A 27,759-nucleotide genomic window follows, 5' to 3' on the forward strand; every position below is an offset into this window, starting at 1 on the left:
ACTAAAGTCCCACAGGTGGAAAGAGCCAGAAACCTGTGTCTGGCAAGAACCAGGCCTGGAACCAGAGCTGTCACTCAGGAAATGGGCAGGCAGCCCAGAACCTGGCAGAGGGTCGCAGCTGCCAGGCTGACCTGTGGCATGGCCACCATGTTGTAGTGGCCTGGGCCAAGCAGCAGGACCCTCATCTGACAGGGGCCCCAACAGGAGTGGTAAAGGGCAAAGGTGGGCAAAGGATGAGCAGGTTGGCTAGGGAGAGGGGGGGAGAATTCAGCAAATTCCAAAAATACAGGTGTAGAGGCTGTTTTCAGCAGGTGACGGAGGCGCCTGCCCACTAGGACGTGCAGGGGCCCACTGTGGGTGGAGATGCAGGCCTGGGAGTTGCTAAGTGACTTCTCTGGGTCAGCCCCTCCCTATACAGTCAGGACAACAGAAGCAGGGGAGGCTACCTGATTTCTGGAGACTGTAGGACAGTCAAGGAGTACCTGTGTAGAGTCCTTGAGTTTCAGGTGATGACATATTCATCAGAGCCAGGTGTGGCTCACACCTCAACCACAGGAGGGCCTGTACCCCTGGCCAGGGAGACCCCCCATGCAAGGGCAAGGCTGACACTAGAAAGCAAGTGGCCCTGGGTCCACCCACCCACACTAGGACATCTTCAAGGGGCCAGAGCCTACACACCCACCCATCAGACTTGCAGAGGCCTGCTCTAGGACACAGGGTGCCCAGTGCCCCCAATTGGTATCACCAGAAAAGATGTGGTAGTCAACTCAGAATAAACAGTGAGGACCAGCTGTCCCACCACCCCAGGAGAAGGAGGTTTCCCACTCTCATTGCATATAGGGTGATGAAAAGGCAGTGTCACACTCAAACACACGAAAGGCTTTAATGTCACAGCAGAGAAAGGCGGAGCCAGGACTGGTCCCACCAGATGGTAGGGACTTCCCCAGCAGCCCCCTGTATGGTATGTAGCCAAGGAGTGTGGGGAGCAGAAGTGAACAGTCCTGCATGCCCATGATGGACAGGGAGTATCGGCCACCCCCGCCCCTGACTATGGCACAAAGTTGCCAACTCCAAGATGACAAACTTCATGTGATGCAGCCGTACCTTCAGGCTTCCTCACCCTGGGGATTCTGTGACTCACACCCACACAGATCCTACAGCCAGCCAGCAGGCAGACGCAGCCTGAGTATCAGGACCCTTCCCCAGAGGGGCACAGAAGCATCTGCCCAGGACCTGCCTGCTTTGTTAGGAAACTAGTGAGGGGAGATGGGAGATTTGGCCAAGAGGTCTATTCTTCAGGAGCATAGGACAGGAACTGGGCACACACTCAGCTTCTAGCAAGGCAGCTCTGAGTACCCCATATAGCCTGGCTTCACATAGGGACTTCCAAAAGCCGTGAGTAGCTTCTCTTGCATAGCAATTTCCCCAGGAAGCATCACAAATAACCCTGTGCAGTTCAGGGTATAGGGGGCACTGCCTCATTGGGGGTGCCGGTTTGGTCCAGGGGTCAGTGGTTACTTGGATCCCCCATATTGGCTGGCCACTGCCCCACTGAGGCAGCTGGGATGTACTGGGGACCCAGAAGCGTGTCTGTAGAAAAATACCCAAGGAAAAGATGCTTGAGAATCAGAGTCTCAAGAACTATTGAGTGCCACCTGGGAGGAGTCCCCCCACCCCATGACAAGGTTGAGCCACCATGGAGCATCCAGGGAGACATGTCAGCTCACCCCACTAGAGAAGGACTTGGTAGGCAGAGGTGGGGCTCTGCAAACCCCTCCCAGGCAGGGCCTGGGTCTGAGGGAAGTCAGTGGGGGATTGGACTAACAGCATCATCATGACAGATAGCAAGCGGATCCTGAGGCAACAATGCTCTTTATAGAGCACAGGCCAGCTGACCTGGCTGGGCACCCCCCACCCCCAGCATCCTCCTGCTCACCACCCCATGACCTCAAATTCAACCTCGTAGTTGGGACTATATGCAACAGGCAGGGCCTGCAGAGGTCCCAGACAATTCGGGGCAGGAAAGTCAGAGTGAAGGGCCACATGCTGCCTGACAGTCAATACCACCCAGGGTAGAGGGCTGACCGTGGTCGTGCAATGGTGCTGAGTGGGCTGGTGGCCAGGGCCCCTCAGTCCTGTTTGTCCCCTCTCTGCCTCCAGGGGTAGATGAGCTCCCCGAAGAAGAGCTTGCGGCACAAGGAGCCCCAGGAGTGCTTGGGGTGGCAGCCACAGCTGGGGAGACGGTAGGTGTGTACCACACGATTGTAGGGCAGGGGGTTTATCTGAAAGCACAAGAGCAGCAGTCAGCCTGAGCAAAGCCCCAACTCCCTGGGGCTTGAGGTCTCTGGGCCTCAAAAACCCTTGTGGGTTTCCCTGGGTTAAACAATTGTGTAGCAAGGCCAGCTCTGTGCCAGATGGGCTCTCACCAGTGGTCCATGTGGTAGGATGAACAGCTCAGGAGGGAATGATCTGCTCTGAGCAGGCTATAGGGAGGAGCCATGGGCTGGGCTGGCAGACTGCAGACCCCTCAGCATCTGACCTCCCCCAGTGACACTCAAGCCAACCCCACCTGCCTAGACCCAACACTGGCACCCAGTGAGTCACCAAGGGGGGTCACCCAGCAAATAGCCTGCTCCCTCCTGAAGGCTGGAGGCTCCAAGACTTTTTCAAATAAAGGAGTCTAACAGAAAACACATGTGTGTCCTGACTTTTGCCAAATCGGTGCTATTCTCCCTGGAACAAAAGCTCTTGGGGCTCATGGCAGGATTTGTGTACCCAGGGACAAGCAGGCAGGAGTTCTAGGTATTTGACAGTGCAGGGGATCCCGTCCAGGGGCTCTGCTGGGCAAGGTCCCAGGCAGAGATGGTCATGGTGCCCAGAGGCCTTGGGGGTGGGAGAATCTCCCCTTGGGCCCCACCTGTCAGCTCTGCTGGGCCCTTTTGGTTGTACCTTACCCTAGGCCCGTAATGTTCCCAACCCAGGGAAGCACATAGAAGCCTGATCCCAGCTGCCCAAGAACGTGAGCAGTAACGTGGCAGGGGGTGGGGGTGGGGGGAATCTGTCCACAGGCAGTAGCACTAGTGGTACATGGAGGCCTTACCTGCATCAGGAGACGGAGGGGCCTTCCAGCTTCATGCTCCAGGACTCGAAACTTCACACCAGCTGGAGGGGAAGCAAGGTGTTCGTGAGGGAAAGGAGTGGCCCCCCAGACCTCAGCAGGCAGCCCCCATTAGTCCTCCTACCCTGTGTGTCAGCAGAAGAAGCATGGACAAAGGAGCTCTGGCAGTGAGGGCCCCTTTGTCTCTGGGTGGCACTCAGAGGCTACCTGGACTCTCCCACCCCTCCCATCCTTCCCATCTGCTGCTGGGCAGATATCAAAGCCTCCTGCACAACTCCACTGAAAGGAAAAGGCTGAATGTCTGGCCAGCAGGGAAGAGCAGCTGGGCTGTGGAGCACAGCCTGTGCTGTCTTCTGAATGAGGACTGGGTTTTCCCACAGAGCCAATGGGAACTTGCTGGGTGGCGACTGTCCTCCTGGCATCTACATGTCTTCCAAATTCTGTGTGCATGGCCGACTAGGACCCACCACGCCCCTGGCCTGCAGTCTGGATCCCCAAGCCTGGGAATTCCCAGGCTGAAGGTTTTTTGAAAAGAGAAATGGGAGCTAATTATCATTTGATGAAGAGGCCCAAGGCAAACTCAGGGAAGAAGAGAGGAGGCACCGGCATCTGCGGCCTTTCAAGTGAAGTTAAAACAACTCTGCTCTGGCAGGGAGCCAGGGTATGGGGGAGGGGGATGCCGAGTCTCGGGCTCTCCATTTGCATTGTCCAAGCATTCAGAGGTGTGGGTGGAGACTAGGGGCTGAGTGACCTCGGACAGCACAGTAGATGGGTCCCTGGCCTGGCCACCAGTAGGGAGAGTGCCTTGGAAAGAGGATTTGAGGGTGTTCGGCAGGCAGACTTCAGGCCCAAAGCCTGTAGAAAACCACATTCACACACTCTGGCTCAGAGCTGTCTGGGAGCAGCCACCATGAGCTGCAGGGTGTGCCCTAAGCTGCCCGGTTACAAACTGGTTGCAGGGCCTCCTTGGCACTGTGACTGTCTCAGGGGCCACCTGAACAGCTGCTAGATAGGGGCTGTGCTGGGGCTTCCTGAGCTCCCCAACATGTTCAACGTCCCTGCGCCAACCCCCAACCCCGGAATGGGTTAGGTGGGCCTCCTGAGGTCTGAAGTGGGGCAGCCTCCCCTTGCGGGCATGTGACCAACAGAGTGGTTAGTGTCGGCGTGCAAACAAGCAGCCACCTACACTGGGGATGGCCGGAAGCGGCTGGGATCGGGGAGTGCTGGCCCAGCAATTAGTGGTGTGCTGGGTACAGAGCAGGAGGCACTCTTGTCACACAGATCTGGCCAGCCCAGTGTCCTCCGCCCAGTGTCCTGCTGCCTCCAAAGTTGAGGGGCACCAGCAGGCACACACAGCCTCACACAACCACACAGGGACACATCTCTGAGCCACATTCAGGTACCGCCTACACCACTGTGGACAGATCTCAGGGCCGATATTCACGGTTGTCACAGGAAAAGGTGAAAACAAAGAATGGTCATCTCTATGGCCTCTAAACCTGAGCACCAACTGAGCCCTCCACCTCCAGCTTAGTGCAGATGCCCTGGGACCAGGTGTCTCTGTCTTCCCTGCCCACCCACCCTATGAGCACCACTGCTTCCAGGCAGGAGGCACATGTGGTGCAGTTGGTGCTTTTCCAGGGCCCACAGGTGTGTGTCTGTCCACCCAGCACACAGACCTACCTGCGAGTCTGTAGGGCCGGCAGAGCCGGAGGCCGAGTGCATACAGCGGTAAGGAGTTGATAAGATCCACGAGCAGATGGATCAGACCCTGCACAGTGACCACCAGGAGCCGGAGCTGCAGCATAGACAATGGTCAGGGCCTCTGAGCTGGGACCAGGGCCTGAGCCACACTGACATGCCCATAAGCAGAGCAGCCCAATGGGTCCTGGGCCACAATGAAGGGTGATCAGAGCCTTGGGAGAGCACGAATCCCACCCTGAGGAGGACACAATCCCCGTCTAGAACATGAAGTCCAAGCATGAAAAGGCAGGGAAGCGGCAGGCAAGAGTGGTTGGCCCTCCCACAAAGTCAGAGGAGATGGTGCTCTGATCCAGCAAAATGAGTCACTGGTCCCTTGGCCCAGACTACCTAGGTGCTGCTCCCCTCCTTCTATCTGAGCTCCCACCCCCATGCCAGGCACTAAGGGGAGACCACCAGTATGACCCACCCACCATGGGTCTTGCCTTCCCTGTTCCCAGCTGAGTGTCCAAGAGTGGTGGGTAGTACTCTCCCAGGGTAGGATCCCTACCCACTCCAGGGCCCAGCATATACTGCCCAGAGAGTCTAGAACAGCCATACCCCACATGGCCTGCAGCAGTGGATGGCCTGCCCCAAACTGCCAGACTGGCAAGCACAGGTAGCAGTGACCACTCTAAGCACTGTGGGTAAGGCCCCTCAGCCAGGCGTCACACCCAGAGTCTCCCACAGCTCACCAGGGTGAACACCAAGTAGTACAGGGCCGTGGTGGGCAGCAGGAAGACCAGGACGGTGAAGAGCAAAGTCCCAATGAACAACTGCCGGGAGAAGAGGCACCCTCAGCATCAGCTGGAGCTCACGCTGAGGAGAGCCCCACCAGCACTGGCCACACCCCTGCTTCCCGTCCCCACCAAGCCTATCCTGTAACTGAGAAGAAAGGGGGGACGCCTGCTGGTGGGACACTGGCTTCCTAAGACAAATGGGAAAGCCCACTCATGACACTCCTGTCTGGTACTGGGAAGGGAATGACTGTGTGCCCTCCAGACCCAGTGACACCTGGGGGTGGGGAGGAGAGAGGACCAGCCAACAGGGTGTACAGCAACGTGCACCAAAGACTAAAAGGTTGTAAAAAGTAGGCAAAAACAAAAGCAAAACAAAACAAAACAAACAAACAAACAAAAAAAACATGCCTAGAGGGCACTCCTCAGGGAGGGCCCACATGTTAGGTCTGAGCAAGCTAACAGGACAAGCCAGAGCCAGGCCCTGTGCCTGGGTTACCTGTAGGCCCACTGCCCAGGTCACCTCTAGGCCCCCTCCTGGGTCATCCTCAGGTCCCACTGCCAAAGTCACTTCTAGTGCCCACTGACCCACTGGCCTCTTGAGAGCAGGGTCCCCCTTCCACCTGGGGCAAAGTTCTGCACTAAGGGCCCCACATTGGCTCTGTCCCTTGCAGACCCCGCTGCAACAAGTGGACTTCAGGACAGGACAGCAGCTGCTCCCACAGTGCCCACTCAGCAAGGTCTGTTGCACTGGTGCTGGGAGGTCACACTGGCCAGTTGGGGCCTGGGTGCCCCCTCCCCTGCAGTTGTTCCCAGTACCTGGTCTAGGTCATAGGAGCAGGAGTCCACCCGCTGGCGCAGAACATTCCACTTCTTCCCCCGGAACAGGCGCCAGAGTGAGGACAGGCCACAGATCTTCAGGCAGTAGAGCCTACAGGACATAGGCACCATCAGGGCCCAGCCCGGGTGCCGTACCACCCCCACAGCAGCTCAGTCCAAGAAGCCTGTCTGTGGTGCCCAGGGCGTGGAGGGCCGCGCCGGACCAGCCTTCGGGGTTGGGAGCACACACCCACCTGGCACCATAGACATAGAAGCAGTAGATGTGGAAGGTGAGGAGGGCGATGATGTCCGACAGGATGGACAGGGCAACTGTGAGGCCCAGGCAGGCTGAGAGGCCCACATGCCACAGGATTCGCTCGATGAAGGGGGACATGAGGTGGATGTAGCCTGGCAGGAGGGGGTCAGCCCTGAGGGGGTGCTCAGGAGGTCCTGGTCCCCCCAAGTCTTCACTGAGGATGGTGCCCGAGGTTGCTGCAAAACTGAGTGACAGACTATGCCACTGGCCATGCTTCAGTAGAGCAGCCAACCTAGCACAGCAGGGCCCCACACACAATGGACGCAAGGAGGGCAGGAAGCAGGGACCAAGGGGATGGTGCCAGGTCTGGGCCCCACTGCCCTGCTCAACCAGGGCTTGTATCCCTGGAGTCACACACTTTAGGAGACAAATCAGGGGTCATTGGGAAGTACCTTGGCCCACCCACCCACAGCACTCACTGATCCACAAGTGGATGTGGTACAGGAAGAAGCGGCCTAACACCTGGTCCAGCGCCCGGTTCATCTTGAGCCCAGCAGGTGCACCCATCAGCCACTGCAGCAGATGCTGGAGCTCCTCGGCCACTCGCTGGGAGGACACAGAGGGGCGTGTTGTCCACACACTGGGCCAGCCCATCTGTGTGTGCCAAAAGTAGACTGGGCTCCTTCCTCCAGGTGTCTGCACTGCCATCTCCAGTCATGACTGGCACACGGGGTTTCCCACACTTGTCTGGCCATGGAAGCCCTCCCTATATATGTTCTGGGATATGGGGTGGGGAGACACAACCTACAATGCTGACAATCTTCCCCTGGCCTTCTAGACAGGTAGCCCCTGATGGGAGTCAACCTCTGCATAAAACGTCCTTTCCCCATCTCACCACCCTGGCCACTACAGCCACAGGTACCCTTGGCCCGAGGCTCCAGGATGTGGGACAGACCCAGGCCCACTGTGAACCTTTGAGGGGGAACCCACAGGCCCACCCAGTCTTCCTTTACCAAGGACCCACCCTACCACTTGCCCAAGCAGAGGCCTGGGCCTGCCCTGGGTGGATGGCCTCAGGTGAGGGTAAGGGTGTCAAGCCCACCAGGGGCCCAGGTAGTAGGTAGGAGGGCAGGACTGTCCCCTAGAGGGAATTACAGTGGGGAACTCAGAGTCAAATCGATGTTGAATGAAGGCCAGAGACATCACAGGGCGTCTCACAAGCAGGCAGAGAAGCTGACCATTGTCCCAGCTGCCCCAGGAGGAAAGCCAATGTCCACGTGCCATGCTGGCCCCAGGGGGTGGGCCCTGAGGACTCACAGCCTCTTCACTGACGCTGAGGCCACAGGAGTAACAGCCCTGCCGCACAGTCAGAGGTCTGCCACCACCCCCCTACCCTGCCACCCTGCTCACCTTGCAGGCCTCTCCCGGCCCTGCATGAAGGCCTTAGCCATGGCAGGAGCAATGAGGAGGGGAACAGAACATTCTTTATAAAGAGAGCTTATTTAATATTTAAAGGATAAGAGCTTGGCAGCAGGAAGAAGCTTTCATTTTTAAATTAAATATTTATATTTCTGAGCAGTTTTGCAGAGGAGAGGTCTAGGGTGAAGTTGGCCACAGGCAGAGTGCAGAGGAGGAGGCGAAGCAGCGAAGCCCCTTTCCCAGCCCTCAGACTCTCCTTCCTCCTTCCGTCAGAAGCTGGGCCATGCCAAGGAGCCATGAACACTCTCAGCCTGTGAGGGCTCCTGTCCAGAGTCTGGCCCTGCCACAAGTAGGCCCAGCAAGCACCCATGGCTGGACACTGTCACGGCCTATAGGGGCTAAGCCCACGTGGGCCACCCAGTCAAGCCTCAGCCACTCAACCACAGGAGGTGCCTGGAGAGGACTGTGGGTAGGCCAAGGGATCAGAGGGACTGCCTTAAGCAAGAAAACCAGCTTCCAACAGAAGTGACAGGGCCTTCAGCTCTGAGGAAGGGAGGCAGAGAAGCTGAATGCAGGGAAGGATGCTATGGCAGGGAGGAGGGGGATGGCACCCAGGTCCTAGAAGCATTGCCCAGATGTGCAAGGCAAATCCAGGTGCACAACAGATGAGCTGGTACCTCTGGCTATCAGCACGGGAACTACAGACTGATGCTGGGAGCGATGTGACCACTGAAAGGTGGGAGGCCAGAGCTCAACTGCACACAGACAGCCCCAGGCCCATGAATGTTTCCCATGACGGGGACTGAATAGAGGTGCCAAGCCAAAGGCCAGCCAGGAGAGCAGAAAGAGTCATGCACCGGGAGAGGCAATGGGGATAATGTGATACCAGGCTGGGTGGCAGGAGGTGGGTTCCTGCTAAAAGCCTCAACCGCAGGGTGGCCCCCATACACTACCACCTTCGGGAAGAGAAGCTGGAGGCCAGGAGCTGCAGTGTGACCCAGCTTGGGAGCATGGGCACCTGGCAGACCCAAGCCTCTGAAGCTTTCAGGGTCAGTGCCAAGGGCTGTTCCAATGGCCAAAAAAGTGGAGGGAAAGAGCTGCTCTGGCTGGTGCAGCGGCCTCTGCTGCCCCCAGGAAGGGCCCCACCCCCACCCCAAGAAACCAGTGCTGGAGTCCAGACCTGGCTCCACCCCATCCAACTCACATCAGCCACAGGTACTAGGGCATCGGCCAGCTGCCCAATTCGGTCTTTCCTGTGGAGCCAGGACAACAGCGCAAGACCTAGGGCCACGTCAAGGAGCACGGAGACAAGCATGTTGGCCTTCCTGGAAGAAGGGGTCCAACAGGAGTGGGTGGTGAGGGCAGCCTGGCTAGAGAGGGTCAGCAAGGATGGGTCTGGTATGGAGAAGCAGGTGGGGGAAGGGCCTGGCCTATGATGCCTCTGGCCACTGCAGAGCAGACCCAGGAAAGGCCCCGAACCTCATCAGCTGGGAGGGGTTCTCGGCTTTCTGGGTGCTGAAGATGAGTGTCAGCTGCTCCAGCCGGTGCCTGAGCTGCTCACATGTGGAGAGCTTGCTCCAGATGAAGGACAGTGGCCACAGCTTGAATACCCTGTGAAGGAGCAGAGATGGATGGGCCTTCAGCTCCTCCTGGAGCTCTCCTGCCTACCAGGGAGCAAGGGCTGCCTCCATGTGGCCAACAACCCTCACTGTGCAGACAGGAAGTACCACGCCAGCCTTGGCCAGAGTAGCTAATGGCTCCAAACACTGACGGCCACACCCCTGAACTCAGCAGGGCAGGAACACAGGTGAGAGGGCCCAAAGAGCAGCCCAGTGGGGCTCATGGTACATTCATGACCATTAACTGGGAGACCAACCATCGCACAAAGTGCTAACCCCAGGCCACCTTAGTAGTGACAGAATGTGCTGTCTCACCACCCAGCACCTTGCTGTGTTGGATGGGTGACCTTTGTCAAGGATCTCTGGGCTGACCCAGCTGTCCAATGAGACTGATTTCTCTCCAGGCAAAGGACACACTGAGATGCTTCCACAGACATTCTAATGTTGAGGGCAGTTGCTTGCAAGCAAAGATGAAGAGAGTACTGCATTGCAACTCAGCCATGCCCAGAGCCCCTTTCCACTCACGACCTTGCTCTTGCTGCCAGCAGGGGACACAAAGGACTTGTGCAAAGTGCAGAGCCACCAACCAGCAAGCACTTAGATTCTTGGGAAAAAAGAGGTCTAGACTTAGAAAAGTTTAAAAGCTTCCTCTCCAACCAAGCAGCTTTAAACCAATGCCAAGAAATGAAAAGAAAGAAAGGGAGGGAGGGAGCAGGGAGAGAGAGATAGAGAAAACACATTCAGCATACACCCCTCCCTGACCAACTCCAATCAAGTGGCAGGTAGCCTCGTACTGGCTGCACAGAGACCCCTGCTTGCACAGCAGTCCCCCCAGTGTTAAGACCAGCCCTAGGCAGCCTGGGCCCCGACAACACCCCTGGGCCTGCCCCAGAGAAACAAAGCAGCTTCATTACTGCAGTGACAGCCATGACTCACGTGAACATGGCTGTGCTGACAGCCACCGCCAATCATTGACCAGCCCCGACAGACAGGCTAGTCCATATTCGGGTGCATGAGCAGTTCTTAACTTTTCTTGGTCCTTTGAAAGCCAATAAAAGCTAAGAACCTTCTTCCCCCAAAACTGTACCTAGGCTCAGATGCACTTTGACATACTTCATTCCAAAGGAGTCATGAGACTCTGCAATCCACCCATCCCCTGCAGTACCTACAACCCCAGGCATGCCCACCCACAGCTACCAAGGGCTCTTGCACTGGTGAGCAGGCAAGGCCAGTCCCAAAACCAGACAACTTGAACCCTGGACCTAAGGAAGAGGGTGCCTGGGGGTGTAGCATAGCTGCTCCCCAGCAGGGAGATGGCTTCTCACAGAAAGAGGGGTCCTACAGCCCAGCCAGACACCCTGGTGCTGCCCCCAGCATTCCCCAGGGTCCTCAGGGACTTTTGCAAATCCCTTGGCCAGGCCTGTAGCCAGGAGTGTTCCAGCTGATTCTAGAAAGTAGTCAAGGCTAGGGATCACCACCCCACACCCATGGCTGTCAGTGAATAGGTGCACGCCTGCAGCCTCCAGGGCTGCCTGTCCTCCTATGGGTGCCCAGGCCAAGGAAGTGGGCAGGTCTACATGTGTTCAGGAGTACAAACAACACCCAAGCAAGACAAACATCAACTGTCGGCCAGCAACTACCCCATCGCCTCATCTCCCTCTCATGAGCTGGAGCCGTCTGAGGTTTACCCAGTACTCCCCCACAGTGGGGCCCACGCAAGCACTGAGGTTGTCAGGAAGCCTAGCTCTTCCTCGGGAGTGAGGGCCACCAGAACAGTCCCCCTCAGGACATCCTCTGAAATACCAGGGGTGGGAGTATGAAACAGCTGAGGTGTGGGGGGCAGCTATGAGCCTGAGGAGGGCTGGTCTGGGCCTCCACCCTGAGGGGTGGGCCTAGGACTCAGGAGTCTGACTTCTTCCCACCCCAGCCCCAAAGGCACTTACCGGCAGGTGCTGGCAGCTGAGATGAATGACAGCAGGCAGGCCAGCAGCAGGCAGACGGGCCCCGAGGCCTGCTTGGCCAGCTCCACAAGGATGCTGGCTTCCACACCCTCTGACTGCCAGTGGCTCAGCCGCACAAGGCCCTCATCAAACTGGTCACTTCGGAATAGTGCCTTGCTTCGTGACACTGTATCAAAGACAGCAGCCAAGCCACAAGCACTGGCTGTGGCATCTCCAGCCTGGTGATCAGGCAGGGCTGCAGGCGGGTGCAGCTGGGACAGCAGCACCTTGCGCTGGTCATAGAAGATGAGCATGACCTGGTCCTCACTGTGGGCACCAGGGGAGGTAGGCACCTGCTGATAGGTGGCCTTGCAGCTCCAGAACTTGCTGTCCCTCTCCCGGCACAGCTGGAGCCAAGGCTCGTGGGAGAAGATGGCACCCAGGCCCTCCAGGAAGTGGCCCAGGCTCTCCTCAGGCTCCTGCCGACGGTGGCACCAGGTACCCAGCACAGCCACACCTACTTGGCTAGCCTGCTGCACCTGCGCTAAAAGCTCCTTGACCTGGATGGGGATGAAGGGAAAGTGTACCACAGCCAGGACCACGGCGCTGCTCTGCTCTGGGACCCATCGTCCAATGAGTAGGCCGCTGTCTGCTGAAGCGCAGCACGTGGGGAAGAAAGCTTTAAGCACCATGCTGGAGACACTGGAAGAGAGGGGAGTGGCTTAACTCAGAGCTGCTGCCACCACTGCTATGCCTGCATGACCCCAGGGTGGCTGGCAGCACTGTAGCTACAGGCCACAGCCAACATGTGGCACAAACACCCTGATGGGCACATCCCACATGGCCACATGGTTGTGGTGTTTAGGTTTGGGATTTGGTCATGAAGGGGGGGGGGGGGGGGTCCCTGGCTATCCATCTCCCGAGGGCAGTGCCCTCACTTTGCTCTGGGCTGTTGTAAGCACAGACCCCAAATCACCATCCTCTGCCCCCCCCCACCCAAAGCACATCAGTGCTTTCCCCCATCTCAGAAATAAGCAGGCTGAAACAGGGATGAGGTTGCATGGCCTTCTTGGTACAACTTGCAAGGAGTGTGGAGATGAACAAGAGGTTTTATCTTTTGTTTCTAAAGAAACTGATTAGTTTTTTTATGTGTAGCACATGGAAAAATGTAGTCTCAATAACAAAGCAATGCAAATTAACACTCTGAAGAACGCTGATTTGCTTACTAAGCTAGCAAAACTAAAGGTGAAAACTTAAAGAAATTGCTGCTGGGCTGAGGGAAACCGGACACATGCACACTGCTGGTGACTTGGGCACCAGTGCAGATGCCCCAGAAGATGCCCGGAAAGACGCCTGGGAACCTAGGCCCACCTCTCTGCCCAGTCAGCCTCCTGGAGGAGCCTCAGTGCTTAGAGAACAGGCTCACCTGTCACAGGCCTTTGGCCTATGCTCTAAGCCCCCAGCTGGGCCTAACCTGCCCTGGGAGCCCCATCCATCCGCCACTTCACAGCAGGGCTCCCAACAGAGGAGTGTTTCCTCTTGTCACAGCTGAGCACCTCCTTTGGGATGTATTCTTCCAACCAGGTAGCTATCCACAAGTGGGAGTGGGAGAACTTCACCAGCCCTGGGGCATCAAGAGATACCATCATCTTCTCTGAGGGTGAGGGACACCAGCCTTCCTGGCCCTCACCACCCTCACATAGACACCCCCAAGCAGCTGCAATTCCTGAATTTTGTGGGATCCTAAGCCTTAACTTGCCCAGAAGTAAGCTCAATGGGGATGAGGGTTTCCCAGCAAGAGCCTCATTCTTCCACCTGAGCCCTCCCAGATGAGGCCAAGCAAGCAGCAGGACCTCACGCAGCAGGGACTGGGGGTATTCAGCTTGAGGCGTGCCCATTCCCAGACACTGACTGCCCCACATCATAAAGGGCAGAGCAGCCACCCTGAGCTAAGATCCCCACATTGGAGCCTGAACCAGAGGGAGAAACACAGGCCTTGGACTGAGCCTGGGCCTCCAGATCTTGATGTTCACCACCGCCTTGGGGACAACGGGACAGAGACAGACACACATGTTGGAGCAGTGTGACATTGTAGAAGGCACAGGGAGCCTTTTCCTGAAGATCAGGGGGCACTGGGAGGCCTCACACAAACAGAAATGCCCAGGGCTTAAGAGGCCACTGATGTAGCTGCTTTCCTCCCCTGCAGGCAGCCCAGCCTGGGGCTACAGGGTGAAGGCCTCTCCCAGCCATCTTGGAGAAGGGACCTTTCACAGCTGTGGGTTCCAGCTGAAAGGGTCCATCTGAGTCCAGCAGCAGCAGGACTCCCAAATACACAATTGGTCTAATGATGAATAGATGCTCTGGGGGAAGCTGGGTACATGGTGTTCACTGTGGGAAACTGCGTCGCATTGTACACTCTTTGTACGCATTATGCTTCATCTACAAAGTTTACTGAAACAGAAGAAAAAAGCAGCAACTCCTCATGTCTAAGGAACAGCAGAAGGCAGAAGTTGATGTTCTTATCCGTGGGGTAGTGAGAAAGAACTCTTAACAGATTACGGGGCAAATTCCCATTCTTGCTCCCACCTCAGCCTCTGGGAGTGAACACAAAGGAGTCTGCTCACATCACAGAGCCAGAAAGAGATGAAAGAGCAGGCAATCGATAGCAGAGGTGCAGATGGGAGAAAGCAGGGCAGCAACTTAGGCAACACGCACATCTTTAAAGACTGTGATTTAAAAAAAATAAAAATTAAAAAAAAAAAGAGGGAAGAAAGAAAAAAAGGACACACGCCTGGAAAAGCCTGCCCTGTTAAGAACGACACCAAGTTCCCTTGTGAAACAAGACATTCCCAGATCAGTCGGGATCTCTAGGATGCCCCTTCCCACAGAACCACAGGCCAACAGTCTACCTTATTAAGTGGGAGGTGTACTTTCCTCTCATCCTTTGCATGGACTGATTCCAGGGAAAAGCCCAGATATGACTGGCCAGGGACATCTCACTGGCTGAAACCCTCCTCTGTGAAGCCTCCCAGTCACTGTTGTTCAATAGCTCACAATTAGTTTTTACCCCATGTCGTTTGTGTTTTAAAAACATTTTTTCCTCATGCTTTGTGAATAGTGCTTTCCTCCCTATCATTTCAGAAGAATGGATTCTATTTTTTGTCCTTTACTTCAGTCAGGGACAACTATAAAGTTCCTCTGACCCTGAATGCCCTTCCGAAGAGTCCACAGCCGGGCCCAAGTTGCATGGGTCAAAGGGAACCAGCCAGGCGCCCTTCACTCTGCAGGGTATTGGGACCAGGCTCCTGGCCAAAAGAACCCACGCGACCCTGACACAGAACCTCCCGGTCTGGGAAAACGCGCTCCTGGGGCAGGCGGCGGGTTGCAGGCCGGTCCTAGGCCGTGGCTAGTGGCGTCCCCATTTCATGGATGATGAAACAGAGACTCCGAATGGCTAGAGGAATGCGCCGGCCCCGGGAGAAGACTCCGGTATACCCTTTCGCTCTCCTTCGCCTGAGCCCAGTCCCGCCGCCGCCAGGGAGTCGGGCCCACAGCCGGTGCCCCGGGCCGGAGGGGCAGCGCTTTAAGGTCACACCACGCGGACGCCGGCCCTCCCCGCGAATGCTCACCGGCTGCTCCCGGGGGAATCGCGCCCTCGGGCGGCGGGTTCGGGGTGGGGTTGGGGACAGCGTTGGGCCGGCACGGGCGGGCAACAGTGGTCCCAGCTCCTACCCCTACTGCAGCAGTGCTGCGGGACGCGAGCCCCATTTCCGCTGGCTCCTATCGTTGCCGCGCGACGGTCCGGCCCCCAAAGGCGCTCGGACTGCCCGCCGGCCGTGCCCGAGCGTTCCGCGCACGCTAAGTTCCCGTTCCCAGAGCCCGTGACTGGCGAGCGCAGCGTCCTTGTAGCTCCACAGCCTCCTTGTTACCCACCCCCGCAGCGTCCTTGTCCCTTCATGCATCACTTTGTGCTCCCCTCAGCGTCCTTGTCCCCCCGCATTTACTCTACCCGCAGCATCCCCAGCACCCCTCCCCTATAGTCCCTCCACCTTCCCACAGTTGCCAAAGCTCCCCGGGATTTCCTCATCTGAAGAACCCAAGCTTTTGAGAGGCCCCCACTCTCCCAGAGTGATAGTGCCCCGAGGCCCTACGTGTGATTCCAGAAAGAGCTGCCTCCCCAGCCCCAGGCTGCCCCTTCCCTTAGCACATTGGTCTCTATAGAAGGTCGCCCCCAGAGCCCATCCGGACCCCCACCCCTTGCCCCAGGAGCAGGTGGACTAGGAAATGGTTGGGTCCCGGAGGATCAGCCCAGAGGCTTCTGCCATTTGATCATCAGGGGGAGCTCCTGGCCCCTCCTGCCCTGGGGAACAATCACACTAACACCAGCCTCAACAACTATTGAGCACCCACTGCACACACTTGACATTGACCCATTTAATCCCCCTCCCACAGGGCTGGGACGTTTGGAGGGAAACTTATCAGATGTGAATGTCCTAAAAACCACAGACCCCCAATGTCCTGGTGATAAACAGGAGCACCCCTTCATCAGCCCTTGGGGTCAGGACCAGGCACTGTCCCCTCTTGATGAAGACCCCTCACTGGGACTAGGAGCCTGGCTAGGCACCAGACTCAGAGTCACCCCACACTTCCCCACCATTTTGGGGTCTCATTTCCATGCTCCCTTTTTTATTTTTACTTTAAAAAATAGACCTGGCTGGTGTGGCTCAGTGGATTGAGTGCTAGCCTGTGAATCAAAGGGTCACTGGTTGGATTCCCAGTCAGTGCACATGCCTGGGTTGCAGGCCAAGTCCCCAGAAGGGGGCACGCAACAGGCAACCACATGTTGATGTTTCTCTCTCTCCTTCCCTTCCCCTCTCTAGAAATAAATAAAATCTTTAAAAAAATAATGTTAAATAAGATTTATTGATTTTAGAGAGAGAGGAAGGGAGAAAGAGAAAAAGAAACATTGATGTGAGAGAGAAACATCGATTTGCTGCTTCCCATACGCACTCCAACCTGGGATCGAACCCATAATCTTTTGATGTATGGGACACTGCAACTAGCTGAGCCACACTGGCCAGGGCTCCCTGCTGTTTTTAAGCAGCAGGAGTCTGTCCTCATAGGAAGGCTCTCCTTGACTTGACCACCACCCGGAACCCTCCCAGTACCCCCACCCATGAGCTTGGAGCTGTTCGGCCCTGGTTTACAGAGGAGAAAATGAATGATTAGAGAGCCTGTGAGACAGTCTCACATGAGAGAAGTGGCCAGGGCCATGGAGGCTCCCAATCCAGCCTTGTGACACCCCAGAGTGCCCCTAGGGTGCCTCCAGGGTAGCCCTTCCTCTGCCTCCCCCTTACCTCAGCTAGTCCCAGAGAGGCTACAGGAGGCTTGGAACCTGACACGTCTCTGAGGATGAGGGACTGTTAGGGGCCGCACCCTTGCCCAGGTCACCCAGCCAGCCTAGCCTAACCCAGCCCAGCCGCACCCTCCCTGTCTGCCTGTGACTGATTATGATACTGGGACCGGGGCACCTGGTGGGAGAGCCTGTCTGGGTAAGTACTGGCTGTTGGCCTAACACACCAAAGATCTCCAGGCTTCAGCTGCTGGCCCCAAAACTCAGGTCTCCTGGGCCATAAGCCAGCAGGCCAGGGCCTGAGAGGACATGGGGGCAGTGAGTGCTGGGGCACAGTGAACTGGGGCATGGAGAGGACTCAGCTTTGGAGGCTGGGAGGCAGCTGATTTGTAACTTCTGACAAAGTCTGAATTCCTTCCAAGAGGAAGACAGGTGGCCAGCCCAGGGCCTGGCCCAGTAGGTGCTCAGCGAATGTGCAGGGTCAGAAAGGCATGTCTGGCAGCCCTGAAGGACTCTGCCACCCTGAATGCTTTTCTCATAGTGGTCTGGGAACCAGGGGGCTGGACCTATGCACAGTGAGGGGACTGCTGCCATCTGAGCCCATCTGGTCAGGCCAGATACAAGTGGTACTGGTGTTACTGGGCAGGGGCCTGGCCCTGAGAAGGTCCACCTAGGGCCAGTTGTAACGTGTGGGTTCTTGACTTCATGTGGGAAAGATTTCACAACACAAGTCCGGGTGACTATGAGGATACATGTATTAAAGCTGGGGACAGCGAAACAAGGAAGGGCTTAGCATAGAAGAAGCAACAGGAGAACCTGGTCTGGGCTGCCGTAGCTCACTGGAAAGTCAGAGAAAAGGGGTCTCAGGGGACAGGTTCAAGGGATCAGCCCAGGACAAGCTGCTGCTGCCCATGGCCTTAGGGTTTAAGAGGCAAGTGCCTGTGAAGAAAGAAGTGGGGGGTGAAGAAGGGAAAGGGAATGGTGTGGGCTGCTCCCCAGAGGGAGAGCGGTTCCAGCTGGGTCCTTCCTCTTGAGGCTTTTTTCTCTCTCTTATAGGCAGGAATCTTAGGGAAGGTCTCAGGGGGTTTCAGAAGAATAATCATCAGTTCTCCAGGTGCACCCTTGCAGGGTCATGCTCTCCACTGATTGGTCAGTGACAGGGCAGGGGCTCTCTAGTCACTGCAGTTGGTCCTGGCATCACCCACCTGGTTTTGCTGCTTTTCTGGGCCTGGAGCTGAAACACAACTGAGGCCTGGATGTTGTCTCCAGGGAGGAAAGACCAGGAAAGAAGAGGTTATTCTGGGGGCAAGGTCCTCATTTTCCCAGTTTGCCCCCTGCCAGACACTTGGGTTCCCCTCGTGACCATCTGCACCTGTCTGTGAGTTGATCAGCCAGTGTGTTCAGCTGTCTGTCTTGGTTTCCCTATTCCACTTGCCAAGGAATTTTCCTAGCTTCTTACTATCCTGCCTCACCGGTACCTCTTGATGTAGCTGCCTCTTGCATCCGCCACCATGAGCTGGCCCTGGGGCGCACAGGCCATGCCCAAGGGCCGCCCCAGCCCCTTTAACACCAAGCAGGTAGGTGCCGCAGCCCAGGGAAGCAGGGGCAGCTTGGCACTGCTGCTTGTCTGTCACAATGACATTACCCTCTGAGTCAGTGCACACACAGGCTGGGCTGCCAAAGGCAGGCCCTGGCAGGCCCCCCGGGAAGCCCAGGGGTGGCAGAAACTTCCGAACAACCCCGAACTCCTCACTCACAGCAAAGCCCCCATCTGGCCCCAGGCCCACCCAGCAGGGGCCCTCCAGACGCAGCATGGAGGCTGAGGCCAGCAGCTCCAAGGTGGGGACTGATGTGAAGCTGTGTACAGCCCCAGGCCTATAGTCTGTTACCAGGAAGCAGCTAGTGGCATCCACAGCCAGCCCCTGCGGGGCCAGGAGGTGTCCACTGTCACCCAGTGGCCTTGGGGGTTTGGGAAATATGTCCATGAGCACATGGACAGCCCTGTGGACAAGGTCACTGACCACCATGAGCCCAGCAGCTGTCACAGCCACATCCTCTGGCAGGAAGTCCCTGACCCCTGGAACTTGGCAAGGCAAGTGGCAGTCTCACAAGGTCCAGCACATAGATGTAGGGAGCAGACCCAGCTGTCAGGAAGGGCAGGCCATTTGCAAAGTAGTGCAGAACCCTAGGCCCCTGTCCAGGTCCTGAAGGCACCTGGACCTCCCTGAGCAGCCAGGAGTGAGTAGAGTCTCCAGGTCGGTCCAGAGTGAGGTGAAGGCCCTGAGGGGCAGATGATCAACTAGTGGGGAAGGCCAGGGGGGTCAGAGCAGGAGGCCAGAGGGTGGATATGCTGGCTTCACCTCTCTGAGGTAAGTTACTACAGTTGAGTCGAGTTTGGGGCAGCTAGAGAAAGAATGCCCCACTGTGCACCAACCAGCAGCTACCGAGGTTCCCCTTTGTCCGCCCAGGCAGTGCTGGTGTTCTCCTGTTTTATAGATGAGGCAACTGAGGCACGGGGGTGGGGGGTGGGGGAGCTAGATTCAAACTCAGTTTCACCAGGCCCTGAGTCCAGCTCAGCCTGCAAACCCAGCAGCCAGCTGTGTCTCTAAAGTCCTGTTCTCCCAGGTGTGATACCTGGGAGACAGTTCCAGGAGACATGGACCCATGAAGATCACCGTGAGTTTTTCTCTGATGCCTGAATGAGCTCAAGGGCATTGAGATGTCCCAAAGTGGAGGTTGGGGTGACAGACGAACAATTTCTCAAATTCATCAGCCCACAAAACCCTTCCTTCCTTTAGGCAGGGAAAATGACCCTTCTTGGGGGACAGCCCAAGCCCCTGTCCCCTGCCCATTGCCCTCACACAGTCCCCGGGGACTTTCCACCTCCTCCCTGAGAGGAGGCCGGGGTCCTGTCCTAGGCCTGTCCACCTGTCCTTACCCAGGGAGGCCAGCAGGAAAGGTCTCCTCCTACCTGGGGCCAGGTCCTGGGGCCAGGTCCTGGGGCCTGCTCCACCAGCAGCTACTAGGGCCTGAGGAAGTGGGAGGAGCCACCTTGACGTGGGCAAAGGAGGAGCCACCGGCCCCAGTGGAGTCCTGACACTCCAACGCCAGGGACTCCCCAGTGCTGCTACATGCGTGCCTTGGGGACTTTGCACTGGCCTCTGGGACATTCTTTCTGCTGCTCCTGCTTGGTTGAATGCCATTCATGGTCAGCCCAACAAACCCCTCCACAGGGAGGCCCCCACAGCCACCCACACCCCACGCTCCTCTGCAATGTCAGTCATGGACAGCCCCACCCACCACCACACGCCCCTCTCACAGGGCCACAGTCCAGGCTGGAGGACCACCAGGGGTCCCTCTTATCCCCCCACCCCCACACTGGGCAGGTTGGATCCTGTCTTCTGGATCCCTTTCCTGCACCTGTGAAGCTGGGGTGATCTCCCCCAGCAGGCAGGCTCCCGTCTGCCCTGTGGCTGGTGAGAAAGCAAGGAGCAGCAGACACCACACTGGCAGGTGCCGATGGGAAGCTGAGGGCTCAGGACCTGGGGGTTCTCTGGACACTTCCTAGCTCAGCCCACAGTCCCCTGCAGCTCCTCCAGGAGGCCCCAGGCAGGTGGAGAATCAGCCTCTGTCTGCGATTCACAGCTTTCCCCACTTGGCTGGTCTACACCTGCCTCGTGGACACTGGCTCTTAACGCCCTTGGTGGGGAGGGTAGCCGATGCTATCTGCTGCCCGGTGCAGTTAATGGGGCAGCCACAGGTCCTGCTCCGACTGGCTTCAGCCCGGCTGGCCCAGCTTGGGGAGCCAGGCTCAGGCAGGAACTGCCTTCCCTGGGGCCATTCCTGAGTGGGCACAGGGGTGTGGCCACCTCACAGGGAGAGAAGTGATTAGCTGGATCCAAGGGTCCCCTGGGAACCCCTTCTACCTGCCCCCCACCCCTGCCTGTGGGAAAGGCCAAGCCAGGCCCAGCTCTGCTGGGAGGGAGGCAGCGAGCTGTGAAGGCCACCCGATGCCTATCATGGCTGCAGGGCCTGGCGGGGGCCCAGTGGAGGCCATGCTGGGCGAGCAGCCCTGGGCCACAGAATGTGGGGGGCACCTTTTAACCACAGTGGGAGCGGCTTCCAGCACGAACCTGACATGAGGGCTGTCCTGCCAGACTCAGGCTGCAGGCATACCTGGAGGGCCCTGCCCACCCCTGATGTACCAAACCGTCCGACCAGCCCCGAGGCCACACGCACCCGCACCCGCCTTTCCTTGCTCTGCCCCCTCTGATGGAAAGCCCCCCCTCTATCCCCAGATTCTTCCCCCTCCCCAGGGAGGGCCCAGTCTACGGGAGGCAGGTCAGGACCTGAAGTAGACACCCGGCAGGGAGGCCCAGGACACTGCCCACCCCGGATGCCCGGGCCAGGTACATTTCCATGAGGAGAAGGTGTTCTGCGGGTGATGGCGCAGCAGCAAAGGAAAGAGGAGGCTCAGACACAGTGTGTGAAGGTGGTTTCTATTTTAATGTCCGTAACTGTGATCAATAAAAAACCATGGTTCTCTGCTGTCCCTGTGTGGCCCCAGAGACAGGCCACGGCCATGGTGGGTGGGGTCTGTCCATGGGCATGCTGGGCAGGCTCCAGGCCTCACCCCAGGGTCTGAGGCAGGTAGAGGGCCAGGGGGTGGGCATGGGGTTGGGAGAGGACCTCCGGCACGACAGAGGTGGTGGCAGGAGCTGCAGTCAGACCTCCGCGCCTGGGGAGCTCTGCAGGCCGGAGACAGCCTCCGAGGGCCAGGAGCCCCCCGCCCTGCCACGGGGGCCCCAGCTACCGCCAGGAATGACAGGGTCCTCTGGGGCTTGGAGGGGGAGTCCCGGAGGTGGGACACTGGAGTCAGCCTCACACTTGGTGGTGTGGCCAGAGAAAGGCTCAGCTGCCGTGGGGCCCAGCACTCTGGGGGGTTCGGGGGCCCCCTGGACCAGTATGGAACCCAGCTCTGATTGCCCCCAGGCTCCCGAGGTCACCTCGGGTAACTTGGAGGACGTCCGTTTCACAGAGAGGTCAAGGGGCACGTCCGGGGGCCGCACGGCCTGCTCTAGCACCTGGTGGATGGTGAGCAGCTCCCGGCGGATCTTGCCCAGCTGTTCCCGAAGAGGCCGTGGAGCCAGGCCCCTGGCAGGTGCCAACTGCCCCAGGCGCTGCTCCACCCTAGCATAGTCACCGAGGGCGCGTGTCAGGTCCTCGCACACATGACCAGGGACCACCAGCATCGGGCCCGATGGCTGCTGGGGCAGGGGGGAGACAGGGCCCGGGGTCTCGGGGTCGCCTGGCTCCTTGTCCTCAGGCCAGAGAATCACAGAAGGGCCAGTCCGCAGGCTAGGGAGTAGGAGCCAGTCAGAGGCTGTGCTGTGCCCCCAGCACCCCCAGCCTCTGTCCCTCTCCCCCTGTGCCCCCCATGCAGCCTGTCTCCCTGGCCTAGAGACTCAGAACCCCAGAATGACAGACAGGCTGGCTTTCTGGTCTCAGTAACCTGTCTGTGGCCTGAAGCCTATAATCCTGGGCACTGAGCTCAGGACAGGGGCCCTGCCCTCCTCCCCCAACCTCAGCCTCCTCCCTACATGACTGGGGGGCCCTGATACCTACCTGCTCTGGGAACCAAAGTTGGCCATTCTGGAGGGGGCCTTCGGGGGCTGCAGCCTGCTTCCCAGGGGCAGCTTCCTCTTGGGGTCACTCTGGGCAGCAAGCTCCAGCCCACTCTCCTGCCCTGGGTCCCTGGGGGCACCACAGAGCCAGGGCCCAACCAGCCCAGGTACTGGCACTTTCAGCAGCCCAGGGGCCAGAGTTCCAGGGGGTCCCTTGGGAGGGGCAGGGGGCTTGGCAGGGGCAGCCTTTCCTGACTGCAGCCCCAGGCTATGCTCCAGGAGCAGAGGGTAGTACAGGTGGGGAATAGGGGTGGGGTGCTCGGGGGGCTGCAGGGCAGGGAAGGCAGAGGCTGGGGGAAGCAGGGGGCTGGCTGAGCCCAGGAAGGGCATATGGGCTGCGGCAGCCAGGGAGGGACCCAGGTAGGAGAAGAGGCTGGGGCCAAGAGGGTAGTTGACTCCCAGCAGGGATAGCTGGAGGCTCTGGGCCTCGGGGAACTCGCTGGAAGCGGGCGGAGGGTAGCAGGGGATGCCGCTCTCAGGGCCCACTGCAGCGGAGTCCACCGTAACTGAGCTCCTGGGGCCCCTGCCTGGCCTCGGCTTCCATGATTCAGCCAGGAGCCCACCAAGGCTTGCACCCTTCTGGGCATCCTTGGCCACAGGGGGTGGCGTACCTGGGGACCCCTCAGCCTCTGGCTTGGGGCCCCCAACTCGGCAGTGCTGGGAGAGAGTGTCAGTGACAATGAGGTCGGGTGAAGTGGGATTATCTGGAAGCTCAGCTCCTCGGGGGTGCCTGCCAGGGTCTGCGGGGCCAGAGGGACAGTCTGTGGTGGGCCCGGGGGTCCGGGGTGCGGTTGGGGCCCTGCGGCACGCCCAGTCTGGAGAGTCAAGCAGCAGCGAGAGGGAGTCCTTGCAGAGGCTGTACTTCATGTGGTTGTACAAGTGCGACTTCTCCAGGCAGGTGAACGGGCACTGGAAGCACTTGTAATTGTAGGGCTTGCCCCAGGGCCGAGGGATGTAGTGTGGCTTCTTGGGCTTCCGTGCCCGGGCCCGGGCCCCAGAGCCCAGGCGGCATGAGCCTCCCACCTCTCGGGACATGGCAGACCGCTAGCAGACAGGCCACGGCACCATGACCACCTGCAGACAAGGGGACCTTGGTCAGTGCCTCTGTCAGTTCCCCGAGCTCCAGGAGCAGAAGCCTGGCATGGCGCTGCCTCCATGCTGCAGCCTGGGCCTCCCTGGACTTAGCACACACAGCCCCCTGACCTGGAATGCCCTCCCCGCCTCACCCTTTAGTTCCTCTCCATGCGCACGTCTAAGGTTGCCAGGTGTAGCTCATAAAAACGTAGGCTGCCCAGTTACATCTGACTCAAATAAACCACAAATGCTTTTTCAGTATAAGTATAATCTCTAGCCAAAATTTGCAATGTACTAAAAAATGTTTGTTGTTTACCTGAAATTTACATTTAACTAGACACCCTGCATTTTATCTCTGCCCCAGCCCCAGCAGCCCCACCGCATGGTGATTCCACCCAGGCCTGTTTCTGTCCACACTGCAGGCATTTGGTGAGTGACTGGAAGGAGACAAGGATGACCAGGCACATTTCTGGGGGACATGAGCTCTTCCTTGTCTTACTCCCCTCCAGAGCCCCCCTGCCCATGCCAGGAAGCCGAGATAAAAAGTCACTCAGATGAGAAAGCGGCAGAAGGCTCCGAGCCTCTGTGCGCGCACCAGTGTGTGCTCTGGCTGGGTACTAGAGGTCTCTGGGGGGGTCAGCCTCACGTGGGGCTAGACCAGGCTGGGGGGCGTGGACGTCACAGCACGGCCCCACAGCACGGCCACCTGCTCAGCCTGGCTCCATCTGGGTGGCTTCGGGCAGGTCAGCAGCCGAGCCTGCAGTGGCTGAGCTCGGCCAAGACCTTCCTCTCCCCATGCCCTGCATGTTCACTCAGAAGCCGCTCTGCACTCCATCTGGGCCGCCACCTGGGCTGGCCGCCACCCTGGTGCATGCCTGCGTGGGGCACAAGGAGAGCGTGTGCACACGGGCCTGTGAGCCCCTAGATGACCCTCACTCAGTGTCTTGAGGGACACCTCTGCACAGCTGGGCTGACTCCGAACAGAGTGGACCACCAAAATGCATGGGGCCTGGGCACACGCCCACACGAGACACCACACTCAGAGTGGACATGGTAGCTGCACGTGAATACACTCACAACACAGCACAGGTGGGGTGTGAGCAGACGCTCACACACATTCAGACAACACATGCATACTGTACACCCAAGGGCACACACGGTTACAGACACCCCCATGGGTATGGACGGGCACATTCGTCCTGCTCCCCCGGGCTCAGGGCCGGCCAGTGGGTGAACAGGGGGGCTGGGGCAGCTGGGCAGCCACTAGAGCGGGTTGTCCTCCCTGCTGGCCTTCGGGCTCTGCACATGGCAGGCAGTCATGTCTGCTCCCCTCAAACACTGGGTGGGCTCCCCCATTATGAGGACAGCCAGAGGGATAGAGAGGCCTCTTCACCCGAGGAGACCCCTGAGAGGGGCGTCAGCGTAGTTAAGGCCAGGACGTGGAAGGTAGGGCAAGCAGCGACTCTCTGCTTGTGGTTTGTGGGTGTCGCATCTGGGAGGGGATGGGGCTCCAAGAGGGGTACGGGGGTTGGGAGGAGGGGGCTGGGCCCAGGAAAGGGCTTGGGGCTTCCCAAGAGGCTGCAGAACCCCCTGGACTTGGTGGTGGGTGCAGAGGCAGGCCTTCCCTGAGCCCCCGGCCCCCCCTAAGACACAGATGACAAATGGGCATGTGTGCTGGGGAGATAGAGACGGCTGCGCTGGGGCCATCGATCACCCAGCCCTGGGAGCCACACAGCTGTGCCGCCTGGTGCCACCACCCACCTCACCTCCCAGCCCAGCCCCTGGACTGGGGGGGTCTCCTTCCAGGCCTGACAGCTCAGGAGGTGGGGGTGGAGCAGCTTGTTCAGGAACCACCTCAGCAGCTGCTGACCCCACGGGGACCCAGAGGACGCCTGACGCCCACCTCGTGTGCTTGTGCACAAGCAGAAGACAGCCCCAGACACCAGCACACACCCATATACACCCAAAAGCACATTCATTTGCACACGTGTCCCTACCCGTGACTGCGTACATGGTTCCAGAGGGGCCTGCACCCACATTCTGCCAGCCAGACGCCCAACCCCACTAATTCCTTGTCTGGGGAGAACTGGTGGCAGGCCAGGAACTGGAGTCCTCACGCCCAGCGCCTGGAGCGACCACTGGCCACCAGAGGATTACAGCTCACCCATGCCATTGGCCCCTTTGGGACCTGGGGAGCACCCCGCAGGGTGTGGTGCAGAAGGGATGACCAGGCTTCTCCTAGGCTGAGGACCGAGACCCCCAACTCCCTCCTGCCTAGCCCTCCCGAGCCTCTTCCTACAGAGACGGGGCTGCTTCGTTCAGACGATCCGGGTGTAAGGAAGGAGCCTAGACGCTGGGAAGTGGGGGACGTAGGGGCTGGGGTTGCCTGGAACGCGCCGGATACTCCCGGCGTCCCACCGCCCCCAGCCCCTAGCCCTCGCGCCCAGCCCGGCCCCATGCACCCCCTGAACTTCGAAAGATGCGCTGATGCTTGCGCCCGCCCTGCCTGCGCCCTGGCCAGAACAGAGCCTGGATCGACCCAGGACTAAGGCAGAAACTTCTCGCCGCCGCCCCACCCCGAAACCTTCCCCATCCACCACCCCCTGCTCCCCGATCTCCTCCTCCCCCTGCCGGCGCCCGCCACCACTCCAGATCACGCGAAACCTGCTCAGGTTCTTCGGGGCAGCGTCGCGGGATCCCGCAGGGGAAACTGAGGCCCGGTGCTGGGAGCGGCCCCCCGCGCCGTCTGTAGTCACTCACTTGACAGCGAGTCCCCGAATCCTCCGCCACCGACTGCGTCCCCCCGACGCCGACTCGCACCCACCGAAGTTGGCGGCAGGAGCGGCCGCGCGTGCGCCGCGGCGCCGGGCTCCGGCTCCGGGGGGCGCTGCGACCTCCGACACCCGCTGCGGGGGAGGGGGAGAGCAACCGCAGGTTGCGGTCTCGCCTTGGCCACCTGGTGACCCGCTTCCTCCCCAGTCCCCGTCTCTCCTCCTCCCACTTGCCCACAGTCACCCCCTCGCGTGCACTCACCAGCCTGGCTTGCCCAGGACCTGCTCAGCTCTCTCCGCAGCGCCGTTAACTCCTGGATAGAGCGGTGGCCGGTGACACCAGTGGCACCACCAGGGAAAGCAGCGTCGCGGAGGAGCCAGGAGTGGAGGCGCAGGTGTGCAGACGAATGCGGGGCGCCTGGCACCGTCCCCGCCCCCCGTTGCCTGCAGGCTGCCGCCGGGGTGCGCAGAGGCGGCCAGGTCTCCCGGGGTCCCCGCAGCGGTGTGATGGGGTGTCAGCGGAAGAGGGCACATGGAGAGCGGCCGTCAGCACTCATCCGTCAGGGCAGGGCTCTGGCCCCTGACAGCTGCCCGCCTGAGCCAGGGCCTGGGGGCCAAGCCCCAGGACAGGAGGTGTTATGGGGAACAGAGCCAGCCTGGGGAGGGCTGCAGCCCAGCCCAGCCCAGGTGGAGACCGAGCCTAGCCCTGGAAGGGTGGGAGCCCTCAGCTGGGTGGCATAGCCCAATGCATAGACAGTGGGAGCAAGAATGCTTTTCTGGCCAGCTCTGCCTGGCCAAGCCTTTGCCTCCAGTGTTGTTTCCGCTTCTCCAAACAGGAGGCTGAGTGGATCTGCACCCCTCAACCCTTTCCCTGCCCGCTGACCCATTCACTCATTCCCCGCTTCCTGGAAGCATTACCACCTCTCCTGTTCCAGGCTGGACTCCTCGCTCCCCTGGCCGGTGTCCTAGGAAGACTGCATAGCCAGGGCTCCTCCCCACTTCCGGAGGGCCTGGAACGGGTAAGAGGCGAGGCCAGGGAAAGGCTTGGACGTTGAGGACCCGCCATGATACCTCCTCCCTCTAACGCCCTCACGGCCACAGCCGCTCCCAGCCCTACCCAGGGCATACCAGGTTTCACCTTCTTCCCTGAGCTACCAAATCTTAACCGTCTGGGGTCCCACTGCTTTCCAGCTGGGTCCTTGTGAAAATTCCTCTGGCCAGCCAGTCCC

At 59.0% G+C, this 27,759-nt stretch overlaps 3 protein-coding genes across 13 annotated transcripts; all 3 read right to left on the reverse strand.

The window, feature by feature from the left end:
* Positions 1–864: 864 nt before the first annotated feature.
* On the reverse strand, positions 865–17,030 carry PIGQ (phosphatidylinositol glycan anchor biosynthesis class Q). 4 transcript variants are annotated; one of them, XM_028521142.2, is made up of 11 exons: positions 15,278–15,439; positions 11,652–12,350; positions 9,569–9,700; positions 9,294–9,414; positions 7,150–7,276; positions 6,669–6,822; positions 6,415–6,526; positions 5,554–5,634; positions 4,802–4,916; positions 3,101–3,162; positions 865–2,282 (listed from the first exon to the last, which is right to left on the reverse strand). In XM_028521142.2, exons 2-11 carry the CDS (start codon positions 12,338–12,340, stop codon positions 2,130–2,132), a joined length of 1,746 nt encoding a protein of 581 aa, XP_028376943.1. In that variant the 5' UTR covers positions 12,341–12,350; positions 15,278–15,439; the 3' UTR covers positions 865–2,129. The 4 variants fall into 4 exon arrangements, 3 of the variants coding, with proteins under 3 accessions (XP_028376943.1, XP_035877033.1, XP_035877034.1); XM_036021140.1 differs by lacking the exon at positions 15,278–15,439 and adding an exon at positions 17,006–17,030 and having other exon boundaries at positions 2,130–2,282; XM_036021141.1 differs by lacking the exon at positions 15,278–15,439 and adding an exon at positions 15,144–15,205 and having other exon boundaries at positions 2,130–2,282.
* A 945-nt stretch (positions 17,031–17,975) lies between these two features.
* NHLRC4 (NHL repeat containing 4) lies at positions 17,976–19,402 on the reverse strand. Its single transcript, XM_036020042.1, is given in 2 exon segments — positions 17,976–18,610; positions 18,612–19,402. Coding segments are annotated over 2 exon segments (558 nt in total). The 5' UTR covers positions 19,029–19,402; the 3' UTR covers positions 17,976–18,469.
* A 2,082-nt stretch (positions 19,403–21,484) lies between these two features.
* Positions 21,485–27,559, reverse strand: PRR35 (proline rich 35). Of its 8 annotated transcripts, none has more exons than XM_036021152.1 (5): positions 26,793–27,559; positions 26,520–26,665; positions 23,912–23,986; positions 22,627–23,759; positions 21,485–22,191 (listed from the first exon to the last, which is right to left on the reverse strand). In XM_036021152.1, exons 4-5 carry the CDS (start codon positions 23,718–23,720, stop codon positions 21,726–21,728), a joined length of 1,560 nt encoding a protein of 519 aa, XP_035877045.1. In that variant the 5' UTR covers positions 23,721–23,759; positions 23,912–23,986; positions 26,520–26,665; positions 26,793–27,559; the 3' UTR covers positions 21,485–21,725. The 8 variants fall into 8 exon arrangements, with proteins under 8 accessions (XP_035877045.1, XP_035877040.1, XP_035877042.1 ...); XM_036021147.1 differs by having other exon boundaries at positions 21,485–22,359; XM_036021149.1 differs by lacking the exon at positions 23,912–23,986 and adding an exon at positions 25,924–26,112 and having other exon boundaries at positions 21,485–22,359.
* Between the last annotated feature and the right edge of the window lie 200 nt (positions 27,560–27,759).

Source organism: Phyllostomus discolor, chromosome 3, assembly GCF_004126475.2.
Source record: "Phyllostomus discolor isolate MPI-MPIP mPhyDis1 chromosome 3, mPhyDis1.pri.v3, whole genome shotgun sequence".
Lineage (NCBI taxonomy): Eukaryota > Metazoa > Chordata > Mammalia > Chiroptera > Phyllostomidae > Phyllostomus > Phyllostomus discolor.